At 33.1% G+C, this 22012-nt stretch overlaps 3 protein-coding genes across 6 annotated transcripts in view; all 3 read left to right on the forward strand.

Annotated features, from left to right (window-relative positions):
• Positions 1–3162, forward strand: part of LOC110019568 — a 9358-nt gene extending 6196 nt beyond the window's left edge. Inside the window, exons 2-4 of one of the 2 annotated variants that reach the window (XM_020717292.1) lie at positions 1521–1610; positions 1956–2052; positions 2792–3162. In XM_020717292.1, coding sequence (XP_020572951.1) covers positions 1521–1610; positions 1956–2052; positions 2792–2927 — 323 coding nt within the window. In that variant the 3' untranslated portion in view covers positions 2928–3162. The remainder of the gene's footprint in view (positions 1–1520; positions 1611–1955; positions 2053–2791) is intronic. The other variant, XM_020717291.1, reaches the window with a different exon arrangement.
• Positions 3163–5707: 2545 nt separating this feature from the next.
• LOC110019585 lies at positions 5708–16314 on the forward strand. Of its 3 annotated transcripts, XM_020717316.1 has the most exons (4): positions 5708–6048; positions 6168–6547; positions 15780–15823; positions 15897–16314. In XM_020717316.1, the coding sequence occupies exons 2-4, from the start codon at positions 6309–6311 to the stop codon at positions 15980–15982; spliced, it is 369 nt and encodes a 122-aa protein (XP_020572975.1). In that variant the 5' UTR covers positions 5708–6048; positions 6168–6308; the 3' UTR covers positions 15983–16314. The 3 variants fall into 3 exon arrangements, with proteins under 3 accessions (XP_020572975.1, XP_020572974.1, XP_020572976.1); XM_020717315.1 differs by lacking the exon at positions 5708–6048 and having other exon boundaries at positions 6059–6547; XM_020717317.1 differs by lacking the exon at positions 5708–6048 and having other exon boundaries at positions 6059–6547; positions 15780–15803.
• A 1715-nt stretch (positions 16315–18029) lies between these two features.
• Positions 18030–20624, forward strand: LOC110019578 (RNA polymerase II transcriptional coactivator KELP-like). The gene is made up of 3 exons (XM_020717306.1): positions 18030–18433; positions 19784–19889; positions 20341–20624. Exons 1-3 carry the CDS (start codon positions 18131–18133, stop codon positions 20445–20447), a joined length of 516 nt encoding a protein of 171 aa, XP_020572965.1. The 5' UTR covers positions 18030–18130; the 3' UTR covers positions 20448–20624.
• Positions 20625–22012: the final 1388 nt, after the last annotated feature.

Here is a 22012-nt window from a genome sequence, read left to right on the forward strand (position 1 = left end):
CTGTCGATCGGCTAAGCTTGATGCTGCCAGTTGGATGGGCTCTTACTGACAAAGGGTTGGCAAGATCTCCCTAGTCGGCTAACTTGTGCTAACCGATTGATCACTGCTGAATATCGATCCCTTATAAGGAGCTCGAGTCGTCAGGGAAGAGACATACTAGCTATTGGGCAGAGGGTAAATTACTTTACTCCGATAGTTAGAGGTTGTGAGGAATGGCTTGAGATTAATCCCTCTGATTCTTGATGACGTTCAAAGACAATTTGGATTGGTTTCGTCATGAGGAATGACTTGTGTTTTCCTATACTTCGCTTCCGGTCGGTCTGCTTAGATTGAAATCGTTTGATTGCTTTGATTCACCTTGGTCTTGATGCTTCTGATCGAACAATTAGGCTTCAGAGTCTCTTATCGGCGGGCTTTCCTTTGATACGCCTCACCTTGTTTGGGACATCTAATCTATGTTGACATTTTTTTTATATACAATTATGTTTCTTAAAATTTAGAATTATAGGTGATAGACTGATAATTATGATTTTATATTATTATTTTTCAATTATTATTAACCTGATGTTAGATGTGTGATAGTGGGGGAAAAATGTAGATGTCATCAAATAAGTTATTTAAGAAATTATTATTTAAAAAGTCAGTTAATTCTCTTATTTACTTAAAATCATGTCATATGAAAATACTTTCAATTAAGCACTAATCTTGATGTAATTTTGAATTGAGAATTTCTAGAACTAAATTTATGATTATCCGACTTCTAATTCTAACAAATTCATAGTTAAACCGAATGTCTTGACAAGGTGAACCTGAAAACATAAAAAAATTGTCTTATTCGAGTCCAAATAAGCTTAAATCAAGCATTTGATGTACAATTGAAAACTTACATTATATGAATAATCAAACATTATCTAAATCTTACATATACTTGAAAGACATGTCATTTATATAAATTTCATATCCATACAAATCTAAATGGCAAGCTATTTGATCGCTTATGCAAATAATAAAAATAGCATAATCACCATAAATGCAATAACAGTGTTTGAATAAGATTACAGAAAATTAATATTAAATTTGACAAACAACAACATATCTAAAAAATATTTATAGCTCAGTTATCATCTAACCAAACAACCTATATTTAAATTTTTGCATTCCTTCTTCGTAAGGCTAATAATTTTCATGATTTCTTAGTTTTTCAACTCTGGTTCTTCCTTCTCTAAATGAATTATATTATATTTACACACCTATATATTAGGAGATTTAGATACATGCCACTTATTTTTTACTTATTTATACTTCTAATGTCTAAATTTTTATATTTACTTATATCACCATTCATCACTCCAATAATCTCATCATAACATATATATGGATAAGGTGCTTTTCACTTAGAAAAGTTAATACTAGTGCTATTTTCAATGTAATGTTAAAGATTTAAGTATTAGATATTCAAACATATAAGAATTGTGTGATATATATTTAAAGTAAAGAATTGAATTTCTTAATTATTTCAGTGAATGCTGGGTTTCTCTCTGGGTCTTCTGGTCTTGAATCTTTTCCAATCCCCCAGCTACCGGAGATTGATTTCCTCAAGAAATGGAATGGTTAGTGTCTTATAATCTCATTGTTTTTTTTATAATTTGGTTCATATTTTGGGAAATTTACATTCCTAACACAAAATTCTTATGTATTTACATATCTCACCCCTAATCTTTCACATTTACATACCGAGCGCTTTGCTGCTTTAAATCTATGCATGGAAATGTGGATTTGACATTTATAAAGTGTTAATTGTGCTATTTTTTGATGTTATATGTGTAAATATGAAAGTTTACATGTGAGATATGTAAATACATAAGACTTGTGTGTGCTATGTATGTAAATTCCCCTTATATTTTTTACTTTCTTTTTCAGTATTTGATGAACATTTGGTAACTGATTCTTTTAAGATGAGAATCAGAAGAAATATGCAGAGTTTGATTCGAGGTTTCGATCTTCAACCGTGCTCAAGGAGCTATTGGAGAAATCGAAGTTGAATAAGGAAAGGTAATTCACATTATGTACTCATTCCTCCTGCTAAAACTCATCAAGATATATAATATTTTAAGTAAGAGTTACTGATTTATTGTAGTATTTAATGTGTCATGAATGTGTATTTCCTATGAACTTTCATGTCTAACTTTGGACTTTTATGTTTATGCTACATAAATCCTTCATATCACATAAAAAATACTGCTATATTAACTTTTAAACAGCGAAATACACCTTTTCATGCATAGGTAATGCGACATATATGTAAAAAAACAATTTTTTTTTTGTTAGATATGTAAATACATAGGAATTGAGTGGTATGTATATAAATTTTCCATGTTTTTTTGTTTATTCATATGATTTATATAATATATGAAGTAGTAATTGGAATGAAATTTTACTTTGATCAAGAAACAACATAAGTTTTTCTACTTCCATCCCTCTTGCTCCTAATTGTGACTCTCTTCTAAATTTTGCTAGAATCAAGATCAAATGCATTTACTTATGAAAGAGGATTTACATATAAACCACACAATTCTTATATATTTACATATCTATTACCTAATTGTCATTGTAAATATATAGAAAGCTTTAGAGTCACAATCACATCGAAGCATTTGCATGAAAATATACATCTCACTTTATAAAGTTAATATTAATGATATTTTTACTTGTTATATTTGCTACTAAATATTATTATGCTATAGATATTATTATTATTATTAATTTTTTTATTTATATATGTAAATTGTAGGAATAAAAGGGAAATTCAGGACAAATACTGCTTGAGAGGTGCTGAGTGGGGTGTGGGTGATTGCTCCACTCAAGGAATGACACAAGAAGAGAGAGACGCTTTCATTGAAACGTTGAAGAAGAAAATCAAAGGATGAACACTATGGAAACATGAATGAAGATGCCATTTTAACAATTGGGAGAGGAAGTGCATATCCAACATTTTCATTTAGGTACCTGAAGATTATATATTTTTCGCATTTATCGAGTTGTTTAGAATGCACTTCGGCTTCAATGTTCGTCATTTGATAAGTTTGGGAATCTTAAAAAAACAATCTTTTTATGATTTTTAATGTAAAATTGTCTCTTTTTTATTTTTTTGGAAAGTTTACAAATGCAGCTCACAATTTTTTAATGCAATTACATATCTCATATCTGAATTTCTGTATATACTTGCAGAGCATTTTGGTGTTTTAAACCGATGCATGAGAATGTGTATTTGAGTTGTGGAAAACGATATTAGTGCTTTTTTGATTTGATTAAATGTTTGAGTGTTATTTGTGTAAATATGAAAGTTTAGTCGTGGAATATGCAAATACATAAGAATTGTGTGATATGTATGTAAATGCCCAAATGCCCTTTTTGTGGTTTTCTTTTCAGGGCATTTACATACATGCCACATAATTCTTACATATTTACTTATTTCATAAAACTCTAATCTTTAACATACACGGAAAAATATCACCTTTACTGATTTTTTTACTTGTCTAATATAATTTTTTTATGCATCGGTTTATACAACTAATCAATTCTTATGCATATCTAACACTTGAAATTTAATTTTTACATTTATGTCATATTTTCAATTGACGCACATGTTTATGTTACTAAAAAAGAGTGGTATTTTTAATGTGATATGAATTCTTTGGGTGGTATAAATATAAAAAACAAAGTTTACATGGTAGATAAGTAAATGCATGAGAATTGGATGGCATGTACGTAAAGCCCCCCTAAACTTTGGGTGTTATATATGTAATTCCATAATAATTGCATGGAAAGTATGTAAAATTATTCGATATCATTTTTTATTTTTTTGGTGAATATTCTAAATTTAAAGCTGGTGCAGGTAACTGATCACAAGAACTATTCTGACTGCTAGGGCTGTTAAAAAAGCTAGTTCTTCGGAGCTTGTGTTCGGCTCGTTCGTTAAGTAAATGAGGCGAACATAAACAAATTTTTAAAGCTCGAATTATAAACAAGCCGAACACGAATAGCTCTTTGTTCGCTCGTGTTCGGCTCGTTTTAGCTCGAAAAAAAAATTAATAAATATATAAATAAATAAATAAATTTGTCGTGCGTGCATTTTGAGATTCATGTCGGTAATTCTAGTGTATACTATATATATATATATATATATATATATATATATTTTATATCTAAGTTTAAATCGTAACTACTCTTGTGGTAATATGGTTATGTACTTTGTTTTGCATACATTTTGTTCATGTTCGAATCTAGCACTCAATATCTATTTTTTCAGTTTAATTTTAACGAGCCACCGAACACGAATGCACTGTTCACGAGCCGTTTTCGAACACGAGACGATTTTGAACACGAACAATTTCGAACGAGCCGAACACGACGTTTACAGCCCTACTGACCGCTAGGACGTGACTGAAGAAAGAAGTAAATTGCAATGTCATTAAATTTATTTGCATCCCAATTTGTAATTACAAAAAAAATGAATTTTAGTTCATTTATTGGTGGTAAATGGACCAGTTTTTTAATAAATTAATAAGTAAGTTGAAATTTGAATGTATGTTTAGTCTTTTATGCAAAATTATTGACAAATCATTTTATAAATTTAAATAAATAAGTAATTAAATAAATTTTGAACCACTATTTAACTATTTTGCATAAATTGAATAAGATTTAATAAGTTACGAGTAATTTTTCTTGCAAATAAAAAATGTAAATAGGTATAAATAAAATATTTCATTGAATTAAATGAATATGAATGAATTGTATCAAAGTGCTACGCATATTGATTTTACATGGGGCTGTTTTAGTCTCTAAGTTTTTAGAATTGCCTAAATAGTCCTCATCGTATTTAAATTTAGGTTGAAGCAGTCCCCATAAATAGAGCTGTCAAAAGAGCTCGTTATTCATAAGTAATTTATGTTCGACTCTTTAAGTAGTTTGTGTTCGACTCGTTTGTTGAGTAAACGAAAGAAACACGAATAAATTTTTTAAGCTCGAATTATAAATTAGCCGAACACGAACAACTCTTTGTTCGCTAGTGTTCCGTTCATTTTAGCTCGAAATACAAAAAAAAAAATATAATTATATATAATATATTATATATATTTATATCTAAGTTTAATCAGTGTGGTAATGTGTTTATGTATATTTTTTTTTTATATTTGGTCTATGTTCGAATCTGATAGTATATATATATTTTTTCTAATTAATTTTAACAAATCAATTTTGAGCAGAACACGACCATACTCTTAACGAGTTAATTTCGAACTCGAGTAATTTTGAACGAGTCAAACAAGACTTTTTTACAATCCTATATATGAAGAATTGTTAGAGTTTAATTTTAAAATAATTGGAGATTATTTTTACACTATACTCATTATAATATATTTTATTTAAATAATTTATTATATATGATAAAGTTATTGTCGGATTTGTAATCAGGACCGTAACGTACAATAATATTATGCGCGATTGTGCACGATAGCATAAAACATCGCACAGGAGGCGCTGGCACCCCGCACTCACAATCATGTCCACAAATAAAGAACAAAATTAAAATATCACGAGATCTCCACCGTTGAATTTACTCTTAACATCACTCTCAAAGCACGAAAAGAAATTTATTATTTACAGAAGCTTAACATATATGTATATATAAAGTTGAAATTGAGGGCCGTGGAATGCGAAGCGAGGAAGGTGGTTTCGTCTCCCTTGGTCACTGACTCGCTTCTTCATAGATTTCTCCAAATCTCTGTTCTAAATCGTCGCAGAAGAGGGGAAGAAGTAGAAATCGAGATCTCGGATCGAAGTCACCTTCTACAGTTCGTTCAATTACTTCATTATTTTGTTCTGTTCGCGCTTTTTTCGTTCTTTATTCGAGGCGAGGGTTAGTGACGTCGATCCATTGTACTTGATATACGGTCTTCTTGTCTGCGATCGTGACATGTTTGAATTGATGCGTGCTGGAGAAATTCGTTGGGAATTCGGGGTTGGTTTTCATGCTGGGGATTGAAGTAGGTGTAATTGTACTTGATATTCGGTCTTCTTGTCTGCGATTGTGACATGTTTGAATTGATGCGTGTTGGAGAAATTCGTTGGGAGTTTGGGGTTGGTTTTCATGCTGGGGATTGAAGTAGGTGTTGAGTCACTGTATTATTATTTGTTCTTATTGTTTGTTTGCAAATGGGTTTGGGTTGTAGTGTACTGGAAATACGAATTGCGTTTGGTTTTAGGGAGTAGTTTGATGCCCGGGGTACTAGGGTTTGGTGTGGGTGCAGATGGATTCTGGCGGCAATGATGCTAAGATGTGTAATGGGAATGATTCGTCTTCCGTTGGGGTATCTAATGGGGGAGCGGATAAGGCGGAGGAGAAAGAAGTGGAGACAAGCTCACTTTTGTGTTCGGCGTTGAAGAAGGGAGGAATGAAGGGGAGGAGGCAGAGGAGCAGGAGGAAGAAAGTCCAGTGGAATGATTGCAATGGCAACAAGCTCGTGGAAATTATGGAGTTCCAACCGAGGTTTAAATAATTTTTCCTTACTCTTTTTTTTGTGCCATTCTTATTTAGCTTAGCGGGAAAAGTGTATATTTGTATTCTTTTTAGCTGATTGTACTTCATCGTTTTGCAGTTAACTTGAACTAGTTATTTTCATTTCATTTGCTGCTTTATATTTGTGGTTAAGAAGCAGATGCGTTATTATTGTTATTTTTCCTTAGTTTCTAATGCCTGAAATGTCTGGTGAAAACTTGCACATCTCCTTTTGAAATTTCCATGTTTTTTATGTTTGTGATTTATCTTCATGTTCTCTTAATGCAAACACTAATTTTTATATTATAGCTGCTACGGTAAGATAAAAAAAATCTTTCAAGGCCGTTCACGAGCATAGAATTTTCTTGTAATCTGGAGCTAAATTCCTAGAGCCTATACTGTTTTTTTTAATTATTTGGCTGAGCTTCTTGCCACCAGATATCAATCAGTACCTGATGCTAGTTTCCTGTCCTGCCTCTAAAGTGTCCTTGTTAATGATATTACAAATTCCTCTCCAATTCCTTGTCATTTTTTATTCTCAATTGCCACAGCATCAATCGCCATCTTGGTCATTTGAGACCAGAGTTCCTGTGTTTCTTTAAAGTTGTTAATTCAAGTGCCAAACGAGGGAACTACTCATCCTGACAGTCACTCTTCTTATTCTACCACATGAGAGGCCATATTTCTCTTCATTTTAGGTTTCATTTAATTCCTAATATTATAGTTTGCTAAATATATAATTTTGTATCGTTACAATGCTTAAGTTGGTGTTGGACTGCATCTTAGATTTACGTTAGATAGGATTTATCAAATCCTATAAATGCGGATTTATCCGATCCCTGCTACGACAGAAGAATTGCAAGCGAAAACAGAATAAATCCGCCTCACAATCGGATTTATGAAAATCTAGATTAACGTCCTAAAAATGAAATAGCGCGAGAAGTGAAAAACAAAACACGGTGAAATTGCATTTAACGGAGTTTTAAATTTAATTAATTAATTAATTTTTTTTATGTTTGGCTGGATTTAAGTTAAATTAGTATGCTATCACACATAGCCTAAGTTTGCAATTTGTATAATCTAGAGATAATTAAAACTTCACTGCTATATTTTTTATCGTGGTCACCATAAAAGCTTTATTCTCCACATAGATTTGTAATACTCCATCACTTCTATTTCTTGGATTCACCAGTCTTGCTATTCTAGACCAAAAAGTTATTGTACCCATATTTTGTTAGTTTATTTTTGATGGTGCATTCTTTTTTCTCCAACTATTGATGCATTTTTCTTCTCTCTCATAAAATAAACTCACCTCTATAGTAGAAGTATTAATACTCATCTCACAAATCACCGGAAGATATTTAGCTCACTGTTGGATTCATTGTGATAAGGCATCTCCTTGTCGCACTTTATTGATGACACTCACTTACTGACCTTGCATTGCTTCACTTCTCTCAAAGACCTAAGAAAGCTCCCAATGCGCCTTTACCAACAATTCAGCAAACTAGATCCATTTTTATTCAATATTCTTCTATTTCATAATATATTTACCTTATTGTACTTACATTTCATTGCCTAAATCATCTTAATTATATTAATCACGACTAGCATTTGCCTTGTGCCAACTATATATTTAGCTTGTAAGAAAAGAACAAAGTGTTTTCTAACTTTTTTTTAGTTTGGTAAGTTTTGGTTGTTGACTCTAAGAAATGTCATCTCCATTTTTTCTTATCAAGTGATTCATGAGATTTAAATTACAAATTGTGCTATTCCTTTTGCATAAGTGCTAGTCATATTATTTTTTATTTATCCATTTTTCCTTCTACTCCTTATTTCTACCCACCTTTTGTATTGGTGCCCTCATATAATCCATTGTTCATCCTCAAACCAGCCAAGTGCTCATGCGGTTACTAGTCTGTTGAAAAGATTTAAAAAAAGATGATGATTTCATTTTCACATTTTTATGAGTGTGAAAAAATATCATCACTTTTGATGAAGTTTGAAGGTTTTTTTTGAGCTTTTTAAATTTATATTAATTTCTAACTACGTTCAATCAAATGGCTTAATATATAATATGATCATTTTTTAAAACATATTGTTTTAACTTCAAGCTACCTAATTAGCTATAAATCAATTTTTTTTAATTAAAGACGGCTACTCCAAGCATCTTTATATTATTATTATTTTTTATTTCATCTTTTCTATTTTTTTCCCACATTTATACAAAGCGTTCTCATATTTGTCAACCTCAACTTAGTTTTCAATGAGGACTCTGATTTCCATATATATCATTGATGGTTTATTTGTAGTTTGTAGACTGTATATTTTAGGTCTTTATTATATTCTTGTGCTGCGTAGACTCTAATGCACTATATTGTATAAATTGCATAATTTTGTACTCTCTAGCTTCTACAAATTCATATTTCCTGTAATCATATTTCTTGCTAATTTCTGTTGAACAGACCTTCATATTTTGTTCTTAAATTTTTTTCCTTATTTGCTTGGATGATATGAACACCGCTTACTAAGCATTATATAGTTACATAATTTCTAGATGTAGGCCTATTGAATGTATTCTTTGGTGGCTCAGTAAAAATTAAATGCCGCCCCATTCTAATATTTCGTTCTTCTTTTTATTGAAATATTGTATATTATAAAAGTCCTATCACATAAAAAAAATTGTTTGTCTCGAATCTTCATTAATGATAATTTCATCTGGTAAAAGTAGGTTATGTATTGATGTTTATGCTATTGGTTCTTCCGAGCATTTTGTGATGGCTTAAACTTCTTCCTTTGGTGCACTTCTAACATAGGGCTCAAGAGAGGGATCAGCCGGTCCTCAAGGGAGGGGGGTTGTCGGCTAAGGGTGTAAACGAGCCGAACACGAGCGAGCCCAAGCTCAGCTTGTGTTCTGCTCGTTTATATTTGAGCTCAAAAAGTGTGTTCGTGTTCGTCTCGGTTGCTTAGCGAGCTGAACACGAGCTGTTCACGAACAAAAAGTCGTTTTAACAACCATAATTATATAGTCATAGATGTTAAACGTTGGGGCAAGATTTAAAAGTTATTGTTTATATTAAAATATCGTTTGAATCTAATTTAATAATTTTTATTCTATTTTATTAATAAATACTTTTAATTAACTATAATTCTTTGTAGCCTTGTAGTTATTTAATTTTTTAAAAATATTGTATATATATATAGCCGAACACAAACGAAGAAATCTTTGTTTGTGTTCGGCTCGTTAACTTAGCGAACGAGCTGAACACGAGATTCTTAACAAGTCAAACACAAGTTGTTTGCGTACAACGAGCCGTTTTGACAGCCCTAGCTGCCACCTCCTCCTTTCCTTTTTCCCTCATTTCCTTTTTCCCTCATTTCCTTTTTCCCTTCTTTCCCTTTTTCTTCATTCCCATTTTTTTTCCTTTTCTTCATTCTTATTTTCCTTCCTCTTCCCTCCTTTCATTTTTCCCTTCTTTCTCTTATTCGTTCTTTTTTATTTTCCCTCCTCTTTTTTATTTTCCTTCCTAGCACTTTCCTATTTTAAAACATTTTTTTAAACTGAAATATGATTTTTATTCTCCCTTCTTATTTTAAAACCGGTTCTTATTTTAAATCCTTTTCTATTTTAAGCCCTTCCTAAAATTCGAAATCATGATTATATTTTGTTTTTCCTTCTTATTTTAAATCATTTTCTATTTTAAATCTATCATAACATCTGAAAGCATGATTATATTTTATTCTCCTTCCTTATTTTTATTACCTAAAATAAGTCTAGTCTCTTTATAAATATGGGATGATATGCCTAGAGTTGAGGATCTTGTTTTTATATCTAAATTCTGGTTTTATCCTAGAGTTTTTTCCTTTGAGGGCTTTTTCCAACGTCGAGGAAGTGCTCCGACTATCCCTCGTCTCAGGTGGTGATCTTCTCTAAGGGTCTGAGTGGTGCTGTGGCTGTATCTCAACTCTGTCGAGATATTTATCTGTCCGTCCGTCCTCTCTGCTCCCCTGTAGGTCGCTGTCGTCCTCTATTTTCCTGCTGCTACCAGCCCACCTCCCAACCCTACCGCAGGCTGCCACCACTCCCGCCCTCTGCCCAGCAACCGCCAGCTGATTCCCAGCCCTCCAAATCACCTCCAGCTCCTCCCTGCAACCCTGCAGGCCGATGTCCTCTACTTTCATGCTTCCCAGCCCACCAAATCCCCCTCCAACTCCTCCCAACCACTTTCCAGCCCCCTTCTACAGCCAGTAGGCCGCTGTTTTCTACTTTTCTAACGTCCCAACTGCTGATCCGCTACTCTCAGCTGCTGTCCCACTTTCTGGACTTGCTACCCCACCTTCCAATCAACCTCCACCGCCCTTGGGGTACACTCTCGAGGTGTCCTTTTGTGATTTTGGTGATGTTATTTCCAGTTTGTGTGTGTTATAACCCTCTTTTCATGATAATAAAGTTGCTTTTGTTGTGGTGTAACCCTTTTTTTGTTTTTTTTTTTTTTAGCTTTCTCCTCCCGTTTCAACTTCTTCCTCTGATAGAAGATTATTAGCCTTCCACTGGAATGACGTTAAAGGATATTTGTTTCGGTTTATGACTGATGTATTCGAACTAAATTAAACTGTCCGCCTAAAGTGAAACACAATGACAAAAATTCTACAGCTGATTCTGAACTAGAATGGAGCCAAGTTTCTGAATTCTGGATACAGAAAGCTTAGGAGAATATAGTTTATGCTTGTTCGGTGGTATGTGGAGTAGATTACCAAAACATAGCAGCACCCTTTGGCCATTTCTCCTGACCATCTTCGAATTTACCTAAACATCTCTCATATTCTTCCCTGGCAACCTGAATTTTCTAACAAGGAATATTTGATCTGGTGTTATGATGGTGATGCATTGATGTGTGTTCATATTGACAGTTAGCTCTAATGGTTATTTTGTTGATCTAGTTATGAATCTGTTATATGGTTATATCTATTAAGGTCGGTATTCTAGAATTTTAAACAGTCCTTGTTATCAACGAAGGGCTGCATTAGACTAACTATTGTGTTGACAGGCTTGAACCAAATTCAGAACGAATAAGTGCCTAAATTTTATATTATTCAATTTACCATATATATTGGATGTTGAACATAGCTTGAGGTAGATCCTGTGGCCCAAATTTTCAATATTTTCTTTTATGGCATCAAGAAATAAGTTTTGTTGTTAGTTCAGTTATCAACTGTACATTATTTTTTTCTTCTAAGATTCACTTAGTTGGAGCTTGCACTCAAATCTTATTAGAGATGCAATTTTGTTCTTGGTGTTAGTCTATTATTAGATAACTTGCCATTTGATATGCCCCAGTTATATGATAAGTTCCATCAGTTGTGCGACAGGATTGGAATTACTGCGTTGTAAGAAAACTCTTGTTCCTGTGTAATATCTCTGGTTGAATGTCTGGCCATTCCGTAGATCACTTTATGTTAAGTTCATTATGAGGTAGAATAATAAATACCATACCTTATGCGACTAACTTTAACTCTCCGTCTCGGTATTGTATAATAAGTTACGCCCAACATACTTTCGATTAGATCCGTACACATGTAAGCTGTGTTCCTATTTATGATACCTTTTGAGTAGACTTTTGGGTTGCAGAAATTCAGGTTTATACTGGAATTTTTGTTTAATTTTGATATTTTATGCTCATTCACATCCTATTCTAAGTACAGTGTCAATATTCTATGAAATATCCTTGACAATTGATTAATGAAATTTTCCTTCAACGTGAAGTCCTCTTCTTCAAATGTGAGGCTTGAATTCTTTCAGTATGCAATGTTCTTATTCAAATGGAAAATCTGATATTTTGGTGTCTTATTCCTTCTTCCTTCTCCTTTCTGTTTTCTGTATTTTGTTATCTGTTGTAAGGTGTGATTAAAGATATTGGAGTTAGGAAATTATCTACATTGCAATTCTGTAATATCTGATCCAACATCTACATTTACCCACATAGCACTCAAATCTTTAATACCACAAAAAATAGCACTATACCACTTTTAAAAGTTAAATACATTTTTTCATGTATAGATATAATGCCACAGTTCTATGTATGAAATTTTAGGGTGTGTTATGTAAATACATAAAAATTGTGTGTAGGTATGTAAATTTTCCTATTTGATATCATGGTTTAATTCATTATTTTGCTAACCTGATGATTATTATAGTCCATAAAATTTCCTTAATTTTTTTTTTGCATTTAATTTGTAATAGCATTATATTTGGTATACAGAAATTTTTAGAGCTTCATAAGTTTCTGCATCAAGTTTGGTATCTTTAGTTTGCATCAAATGTTGACAGATAGGTTAATCAAAGCGAGGTATTTAGCATCCTTTTTTTCCGATAGATTAACAAATGGATGAAATCTTCTTAGGTTTGCTACAGAAATTTGGTGCACGGGACTTCAACGAAAAGTTACATATAACAACTAAAACTATGGTTTAATATCCTTATTTTATAGAGATTAATAAACAGGTTAAATGTTGTTAAGAGGAGTTTAATGCATTATGGCTCTAACAAGTACTTGTCCATAGTCTGGTTATCTAATCTGGTGAGATTTGGCTGCATGCATTACAATTATCTAGTTTTGTGGCTTATCTTGAGGTGGACATGACCAACATTGCCATAGAAAATCGTGGGAGGTACTCGCTTTTTACGCCTCAAAATTTCCCCATAAATAGCATCGGTGGCAAAATTTCCCCATAAATAGGAAGCAAATAGCTTTTACGAGAGGCATCATCTTGAGTGCCCCGAAGGTGCTTTTTCTTCTCATAAGATTGATGATGACTTCATATTGTAATTTAAGTTAGCATAAATCAAATAATTAGAAAATAATTATCTACTTGAATAAATGTTTTTTTTCTTTTAATCTATTAAGCCATTTCTCAATTATTTTAAAAACTTTTTAAGGGGAAAAAAAAAATTCCTAAGCTAACAAACATTCCCTCATTCGCTCTTTTGCTCCCACGCCTATCCACTTCCTCATAGCATTTCTCTTAGAAATCACGCGATCATTGTTTCTCCCACATCAATTCTCAGTAGCTCTTTAACGACTTGCTTGATCGCTCCTACTATGCTGGCTCGCTATTTTAATTAATCTTTTTTAACAGCCTCGCTCCTTGGCCTACTCATGGGGATCAATTTGCTCCACTGACTTGCCAACCTACATCTCTCATTATGGTCGCATGCACACTTGCCAGTATCTTTATCTTCTCTCTTTTATTCAAGAAGCCAGGGTTTCAACTCTTTGTTGTCGCCTCTCAATGGATCTTAGTTAAAGTCTATCATGAGAGTTAAATCCGTAATGCATTTATTTATTTTTAATATTTTATAGACTTTTGAGATCTTATGAATTTGAATGTTATTTTTTTAAATTTTTGGATATTTGTTTATTACATTTTTTAACCTTTTCAATCACACATCATTTTCACCGTTCGGACTAATATTTCATGTTTGTGTTATTATATTCTGTAGTTCGAATTTGAATAAAATGATTGTGGAGTTTGAATTTTATTTGTTTTTTTTTTCCATTTTTCAGTTATGCTGTCTTTTATCATATTTTTATTCATAAATATTTAAATTTAAAATCATAGGGCTTGTGCCCCGATGTCTCAGTTAATCCCCAATCAGTTCAGTGCTGACCCATAATGTGACACAAATTCTTGAAAAATGCACCTTTTTTACTCTGGAACTACCATGCATTTCCCCTTTACATGCCCTAGTTGGGACTCATCACCAAGCATGAGGTGAATCCCTTATGGTGGCTTGGACGGGCAATCTTATGATTCCAACACGATAAACCTATTTGGGGATCATATGATTCCAAAACCAGATCTATCACTCCTGCATATTTTTGGCGACCCCATCGCCTCACCCAATCAAGTGATCCTTCGGACTTGATTTTTGGTTGAATTGAGTCTATTTTGCTGAATTTCTGGGATATATTTTTAGTCTTCATCTAAATTTTTCTATTTTATAGAAGAGACAACTAATCATAGGAGCTTAAAACTCACGAGTGATCTTTGAATATTGAGCATAATGCTCCCAGAAGAGCGCTGAATCTTTGAGCTGTAAAAAAGGGTTCAAGGCATCTTTATATTAATGAAGTATTTTCAGAAAGAATGATTGAATGTGCAATTCCTTTTAGTATCCTCTTAACTCATTTTGGGATTTGAAGGTTTCTGCGAGATGTCTGCTAGATTGTTACTTAAGGGCAAATTTATTTTTTATTAGCTTACGGGCAATTTATGTTTAGGGTTAGGGTTATGCATGAGATTGAGTTTTGACACTTTGGGTTAGGGCTTGGGAGAGATTTTCTTCCTCTTAAATTGTAGGAATTGGGAGAGATCGCCTACCTCTTGAATTGTAGGTGTTTATCTTTGTATTTATGTTGAATGTTTGATGTTTTTGCAATAAAATATTATTTACCCTAATTTTATTGGGGCAAATTGATTCTCTTAAGTGGAATTCTTGATTTAGTGATTTCTTTTCTTTTTGTGTATGTTTGGTCTCTAGTTTAATTGATTTTTGTTATGTTAGATGCAGTCTGAATTTTGACGGCAGCACAATTTAAATTAAGTTTATGATTTAGTTTTTTGAATTTCTATGCATCATATTCAGTATAAGACTATTATAGTATCTTATGCGTGAATATCTTCCTTTTTTTTACATCGGAGCAAAAGCTTTTTAAATTTAGAGTTTTTTTTATGTGGAATGTTTTGTGCACATTTGCATGACTTCATACATCTCAGTTTGTCTTATTCTTATTTTTTTTACAATCCATAATAAGAAATAGCACAATATCCACTGCACGCACTCATAAAATTGACAGTATAGACTCAAGACTTCTAAAATATGACCTTTTGTGGTTACTATCAACCTCTACTGGCATTCTAACAGCAATAATTGTCTTATGTGTGTCTTATTCTTATTCTTATTCTTATTTTTTTTTAAAATCCATAATAAGAAATAGCACAATATCCATTGCACGCACTCATAAAATTGACAGTATAAACTCAAGACTTCTAAAATATGACCTTTTGTGCTTACTATCAACCTCTACTGGCATTCTAACAGCAATATCATTCCTTGAATTTTTTTTTTTTTTGATATGTTTTCATCATATTTCAGGCTGCAACTTTGTGCCATTTGAACCTTAAACTTTGTGCTAATTTGTTTGTCTCTTCTTTTTTTTTTCAGTGATTCGAGCGACTCTGAAGACGAGTATGCTGATCCTTGCATCTGTAATATATTGTAGATAGATCTCTTGCTTATTTTAATCCTACTTTTATTACGAGCGACGAACTCTTGTCGCAGATATCGTTCAACTGACTCGATATGGTGTGATGCTCTCGCCGGCTGCATGCTCATCTGTTGCTGCATTCAAACGCAGAGATGACTGATATCTGGGTCGAAAAATCAGTCATTTTTTTTCATGATGGAAATGGCATATTTCCGCTTCATCTTTGTTTCTCAATAATTGAGAACTCTAAACAACTTGTTATAGTTGATATTTCAGATTTATGGCTGGCATTGAGAAGCACAAGAAAATTTGCAAATTTGAAGTTTGTTCTCTGCAAGTGAGTCCATATCTCTCCTCCAAAATTAGTTGTTTTGATTTTTGGATTAACTGCTTGAAGTTAGTGTGTGAATAGTTTTTGAATAGATTTATAATCTATCTTGACATGGTGTAATTGTTGAGAATAAATATGTGTTAGGTATGATTTTTATGGCCTTTATAAACTGAGGATTATGACCATTCTGTGCCTTCTCTTCTTATTTTTCCACTCTACCTGATCCATGATTTGGCTTGGCAAAAATCTTGTGAGGTTGTGAGTTCTCTAGCTTTGGGGCAAACATTTGAGGCTTTAAAATCCAAATCTTTTATATAAGATCATACATGTCACTATTTTGATTTTTCTTAAGAAAATGCTAAAATGGGTAGTGTTTTGGGTATTAAAAAAAATGAAATATCTTATAGTGTCAAATTCTAATGCTCATCTTGTCCTAAATAATAAAAAAATATATAAATCTTAGAAAATATGAAATACACCTTTTTTTTGAAATATGCATTTGCATTGCTATATTAAAAATTATGAAAAGATGTAAGTATGCACCTATGATGTACAAAAGTGAGTCATGTCCTCTACATTGTATGGTATAAAGGTTTTTATCATCATCTATATGCATTAAAAAAAGAAAAATCACAAAGGCACGCCTGGAACAAAAATGGGCTACCTATTACATTGATGTGAGACATGAAAAAAGAGAACTTCCTTAAAATTAAGCAAAAAAGCAAACAATTGTGTCAGCTACGGACAACGTTGTTGTATATCTTTAGACATGGAAGATCTTAGTAGTTGCATAATGTTTGCATCATCACCCTCAATTATAATGCTCTTGAGCGCATACATCCAATGTTGGCAAAGGAGATGAAGAGACCGAATAGCCATCAACTCAACTTGGGCGCTATCCCAATATTCGAAGTGTTGTCCCATAGCCATAACACTAATCCCTTGATCATCACGAACAATAGCTCTGGTACCAGCAACTCTGGATGATAAAAGAGCTGCATCAACGTTTATCCTTAACCACCTACAGTCGGTGTGCAATGTGTACATTTATGAACTTTAGCGTTGCGAGCTCGACTAGATTCACATACATCTCTAGAATTCAGAATCTCATTGTGAGAAATTATATCTTTAGTCCTCTCCAACTATGCTATGCTGCGGGTAAGTGTGTTGTTATGATGCATATGATTTAAATATTTCCTGCTCAAAAAGCTGCAAATGTATATATATATATATATATATTAGAAATGTGAGCCCAAAAGGCAAAAAGAAATATTTAAACTTTTTAGGTGTCTAAGTGAGTCAAAATGACTCGTGAGTCGACTCAAGCTCCGCTCAATAAGTGGCTGATGAACTGAGCGCAATATGCTAACAAGTCAAGCTCAATCTAGCTCCAACTCAACATGTCAGCTAGTGAGCTTGCTCGTTTAAGAAAATATTAATCTAAAATATACTCAAAATAGATTAAATTTTAATTTTTTAAAATATTTAAAAAAAATTAAAATACTATTGTGTATTTAATATTAAATGATTTCTTATTAATTGTCTTCTAATTGCCAATTCTATTTTTCACATTATTATAGTAATATTTTAAATTTATAATATTTTCTCTTTTATAATAAACAGGACGGCTCAAACTCATAAATATAATGTTAAGTTCGAGCTCGAACTCAATAAAATTAATCAAGCTCAAGCCAATAATGACTCGAACTATTCACTTGAATACCTATTATCCACAATTTCATAGTGAAAAATTATATCTTTAGTTCTCTCTCACCACACGTTCGAGTAGGTGTGGATGATGATGATGATGCACATGATTGAAATGTAGGCACGTGTCACAAAAGAATAAAGAAGACGTTTCCCACCCCGTTTCCTGCCCGTTTCTTCCATTTCCCTCCATTTCCTCCCTTTAAACTCCACCTCCTCCAATTCTTCTTCTTCCTCCAATCTCCTCGCCCCTTTCTTTCAAATCTCGTCATGGAAGCCGAAACTGATCCGGCGACTCCACCGAAAGTTGAAGATACAGCGATCAAGGAGCAAAAGGTCGACGCCCCGGCAGATAAAGGGCTCGGTCTCGATCTTTCCTTCCCTGCTAGCCAGAGCTTAATTTGCGCGAACGTCGAGTCTTCTTCCAGTTCAAGCGACGACCTCGCTGCGCCGAAGGTAGAGACGACTGCGCCGCCCGGTGAGATCGAGGTGAGGAATGAGAGTAAGGAAGTAAAGAAAGGGAAAGGACGGCTAAAGAAATTGGGAGCCGACAATGACTTGCTTCTCTGCAATGTAAGAGTTCGAAATTCAAGTTTTAAAGATCAATTGGAATAAGGGATCGATATTGTTTAATTTTTGGTTCTTTGGCACTTTGGAACTATAATTGAAGTGAGGATTTGGTGTTTTTTTTTTTAAATTTCTTCAGGAAACAGAGAAGGTAGATTTGATGAAATTTGAGATTTAGGTATTTCGGAGGTGATAGAGGAGAAGAAATTCGAAGATATAATTATTATCAAGTTTCTTATAGTTTCTTTGAAATTTTTTCAGTCGAACTTGTTTTGGCAGGAGCTCCTCTTTTAATTTCTTTGATCTGAATTCAAGGATGTGTAGGGACTTCTCCGAATGCATCTAGAGTTTAAAGGTGGGGCGTCATGTTTTAAGTGGGCTCCACCGCTTTTAACACTGATCTATTTCACTGTATTGCGGCGGGGCCCACTTAACACGTGGTGCCCCACCACTAGACTACGAACGTAATTTGCGTCTGGAGCCCAGATGTGACATTTTCTCTGTGTGCGTAGGGCTGTTAATAATCCGATTTCGAGTTGGGTTGGGTCGGCTCAAATGATCTGAGAGTGGCTATAAAACGACTCGAAATTGAAACTTAGCTTGCTCAAAATCATTTATTTTGATTCTTTTCAACTCAAAATTGGCTCAATCCAACTCGAAATCGAGACTAGCCGACTCAAATTGAGTTTTTTGGATACGTTCAAATTCGAAATCGGCTCATGACTTATTATATTCAATTTTATTTAGCATTATATATATAATTTTTATAAATAAAAGATGCTTCGAGCAAATCTTGAGCTAGTTCTAGCCGATTCATGTATTGCTCAAATTCGACTTGAAAAAGATTCTATCAAAAGTTTCAACTTACAGTCCTGCTCGTTTATTTCGATATGATCTCGATCCGACCTAAAATTCAAATCAATTTTGGGGGAATTAAGGATCTTCGAGCTTAATTCACAATCATATGTGCGTATGCACCACTTGATAAAGATTGTTATTTCTTTTTACCCTATGATGTGAGATTGGGTTCAAATATGATCTCAAGTTCTTAGTGAGTTAAGTAAATGATTTTATTATGTGCTGTATTAATTAAAGGGGCATTTACAAACATGGCACACAATTCTTATCTATTTACATATCTCACTCCTAAACTTCGTATTTACACACACAACACTCATATCTTCAATATCACATAAAATATACTTTTATAATTACTTTTTGAAAATGAAATATATATTTTCATGCATAAATTTAAATCACCAAAATGCTGTATATATAAATTTTGTAGAAGGTTTATAAGCAGTGTTCTTTTGTTTTGATTTAACCTATTTATTTATTTGTTCTGATTTATTGCAGCTTTCGGACAATAGGATGGTCACTCTCCACAAATTCCATGGGCAAGTGTTAGTTTCAATTAGGCAGTACTATATGCAGGATGGAAAGCTGCTGCCTTCACCCAAAGGTGACATTTTTTTTCAATAAACAAGCGAAATAAGTGTCTCGACCGCGTTTTAAAAAACACAAACGCACCGATAAGCCGCCCCAAATGGGCCCTCAGGACTTTAAAATATTAAAAGGGCTGCAAAATGTAAGAATATTATAATAACTTTGAATATAACTTTGTGGAGTCAGATAACCAACTGCAAAAAATGTGAACTTAGCAACACAACACCACTCATCTGGCGCCTTCCTTTGAGAAAGGGAAGCAGTCCAGAAATCTAATGAGTGTCAGAGCACAAATATGATAGTGGCAAAATTTAATTCTAGAATATTGGCAACATATTTAAAGATTGTTGTAAGCCAACTTAGCAGTCATTCATCCATAACTATCCACACGATTATGTTAACATCAAACCTGTCATATATTTGCATATTTGTCCTTAAAATGCTTACGTCCATCATTTTGTCTGAAGGAATAAGCCTCACTCGTGAACAGTGGGAATCCTTCGTAAGAGCTGTCCCTCTCATAGAAGCAGCTCTCAAGAAATTTGGGTCCTTTCCCCCTAAAAAAAGAAGATGAGAGTCCTCCCTGCGCTGAAGTTGAATCTGCAGCTGATAGAGCATGCTAAAAGAGTTGCCTTAGACCTTTCATTGAGCTTTATTTCATTTAATAGAGATAAAACTCTAAAATCAGATGTTCTATCCTCAGATCTTTTTTCTTGCAATTGCTAGTGCTTTTCTTACAGCGCTTTTCTCATTCTCTCATCTTTAAGGCTGCAAATGAGATCTGCTTTTATGATTGTGTTGTGTTTTATACTTGATACGAAAAGGTTTGTTCTAGTTTGGTTTGAGCTCCATTCATATCAGCATTTTGAATCTATTAACGAGCAGCTCATTTAATAAATCTAAACTAGCCTAAATCATGCTTGTTCATGGACATAAATGAATCGAACAACGAGCTGTTCACAAACAATCTTTAATTGAGCTTCTTAAGGAAATTGTTCAAGAACTTTAAACAATTCTGTGCATGGACATAAATGAATCGAACAACGAGCTGTTCAAAGTTTATTTACATCATTCATTTGAATTGCTAATAATTTTGTTTGACTTCCACAAAAAAAGAAAAAAAAAAAATAAAATAAAGTAAATTCTATTTTGTTTGGTGAGCCCATTCACTAAATTTTGTAAATGAAGTCCATTTATCTCTCTCCCATTTTATTGAACTATATAACCTTGCCCTCATAAAGATGAGATTTCACACATACAAAATAAAAGAGAGGAGTTTCAAATCTTAAAAGACTGATTAGATAGAATTAAAAAATTACATTATTAACCTGCTCAAATGACAACACTAACTCATATCTAACAGTTTTAAGCTACCTATGAGGAGTAAAAGAGCTAATGATGAAGTTGAACAATATAATATGTACATAAAAATTATGCAGTTCTAAGAATTTATTTACCCTAAGCAAGCAAATAAATAAATAAACAAATTAAGTTTACAAAAAAGGCCAATTTCATTGAAATAATACCATTTCAAAAGCCAAAAAATTGTTATGACCAATGAGATAATTCACAAGCGACACCATTAATGCTCCAAAATATACACAAAAAGACTATTTTCCTACAAAAAATCAGACAAAATCGCCAATAGTTATTTACTTATTTATTACTACTATTTCTTTTGACGACTTGACTGTATCGGATGGTTCTGCCTAGTCTATATTTGGGACCCTTTTCTTATGGAACTTTGCTATCTCTTTAGAGTGAGCCTCAGTCTTTTTGGGATAAATATTTTGTTTTGGGTTTAATATCGCTTATTTTCTTTTCTTTTTTTTATTTATAAATCTTGCTGCAACTTTATAAATATTATTTTGTCCACCACAGTTTTGCAATCACGTTCACAAAAAATTGTAGTCATCTCAATCAAACCCTCGATCTCTTTGTTCTTTATTTCCAAAACAACTTTCTTGTTCTCAATCTGCCTCGGAATTTCCCTGGCACCATTTAGAAGGACCCCTTCAAAACTCGGAACTATTGAGATTTTTTTCTTGGGTTCCCTGCAAAAATACAAAAGTAACTGTTGAGAAAATTAGGGCGAAGAAAATAGCAATCGACACAAATCCAGAAGAACACAGAGATTTA

This window comes from Phalaenopsis equestris, unplaced genomic scaffold, assembly GCF_001263595.1.
Source record: "Phalaenopsis equestris unplaced genomic scaffold, ASM126359v1 Scaffold000061, whole genome shotgun sequence".
Taxonomy (NCBI): domain Eukaryota; kingdom Viridiplantae; phylum Streptophyta; class Magnoliopsida; order Asparagales; family Orchidaceae; genus Phalaenopsis; species Phalaenopsis equestris.

Bases quoted from the DNA above. Each gene is read 5' to 3' on its own strand.
- LOC110019585 (XM_020717316.1), top strand. From the start codon at position 6,309: ATGGATTCTGGCGGCAATGATGCTAAGATGTGTAATGGGAATGATTCG. The intron at 6,548-15,779 runs GTTTAAATAATT...TTTTTTTTTCAG, and splicing joins ATTATGGAGTTCCAACCGAG to TGATTCGAGCGACTCTGAAG. The intron at 15,824-15,896 runs GTAATATATTGT...CTCTTGTCGCAG, and splicing joins GTATGCTGATCCTTGCATCT to ATATCGTTCAACTGACTCGA.
- LOC110019578 (XM_020717306.1), top strand. From the start codon at position 18,131: ATGGAAGCCGAAACTGATCCGGCGACTCCACCGAAAGTTGAAGATACA. The intron at 18,434-19,783 runs GTAAGAGTTCGA...GATTTATTGCAG, and splicing joins ATGACTTGCTTCTCTGCAAT to CTTTCGGACAATAGGATGGT. The intron at 19,890-20,340 runs GTGACATTTTTT...TTTTGTCTGAAG, and splicing joins GCTGCTGCCTTCACCCAAAG to GAATAAGCCTCACTCGTGAA.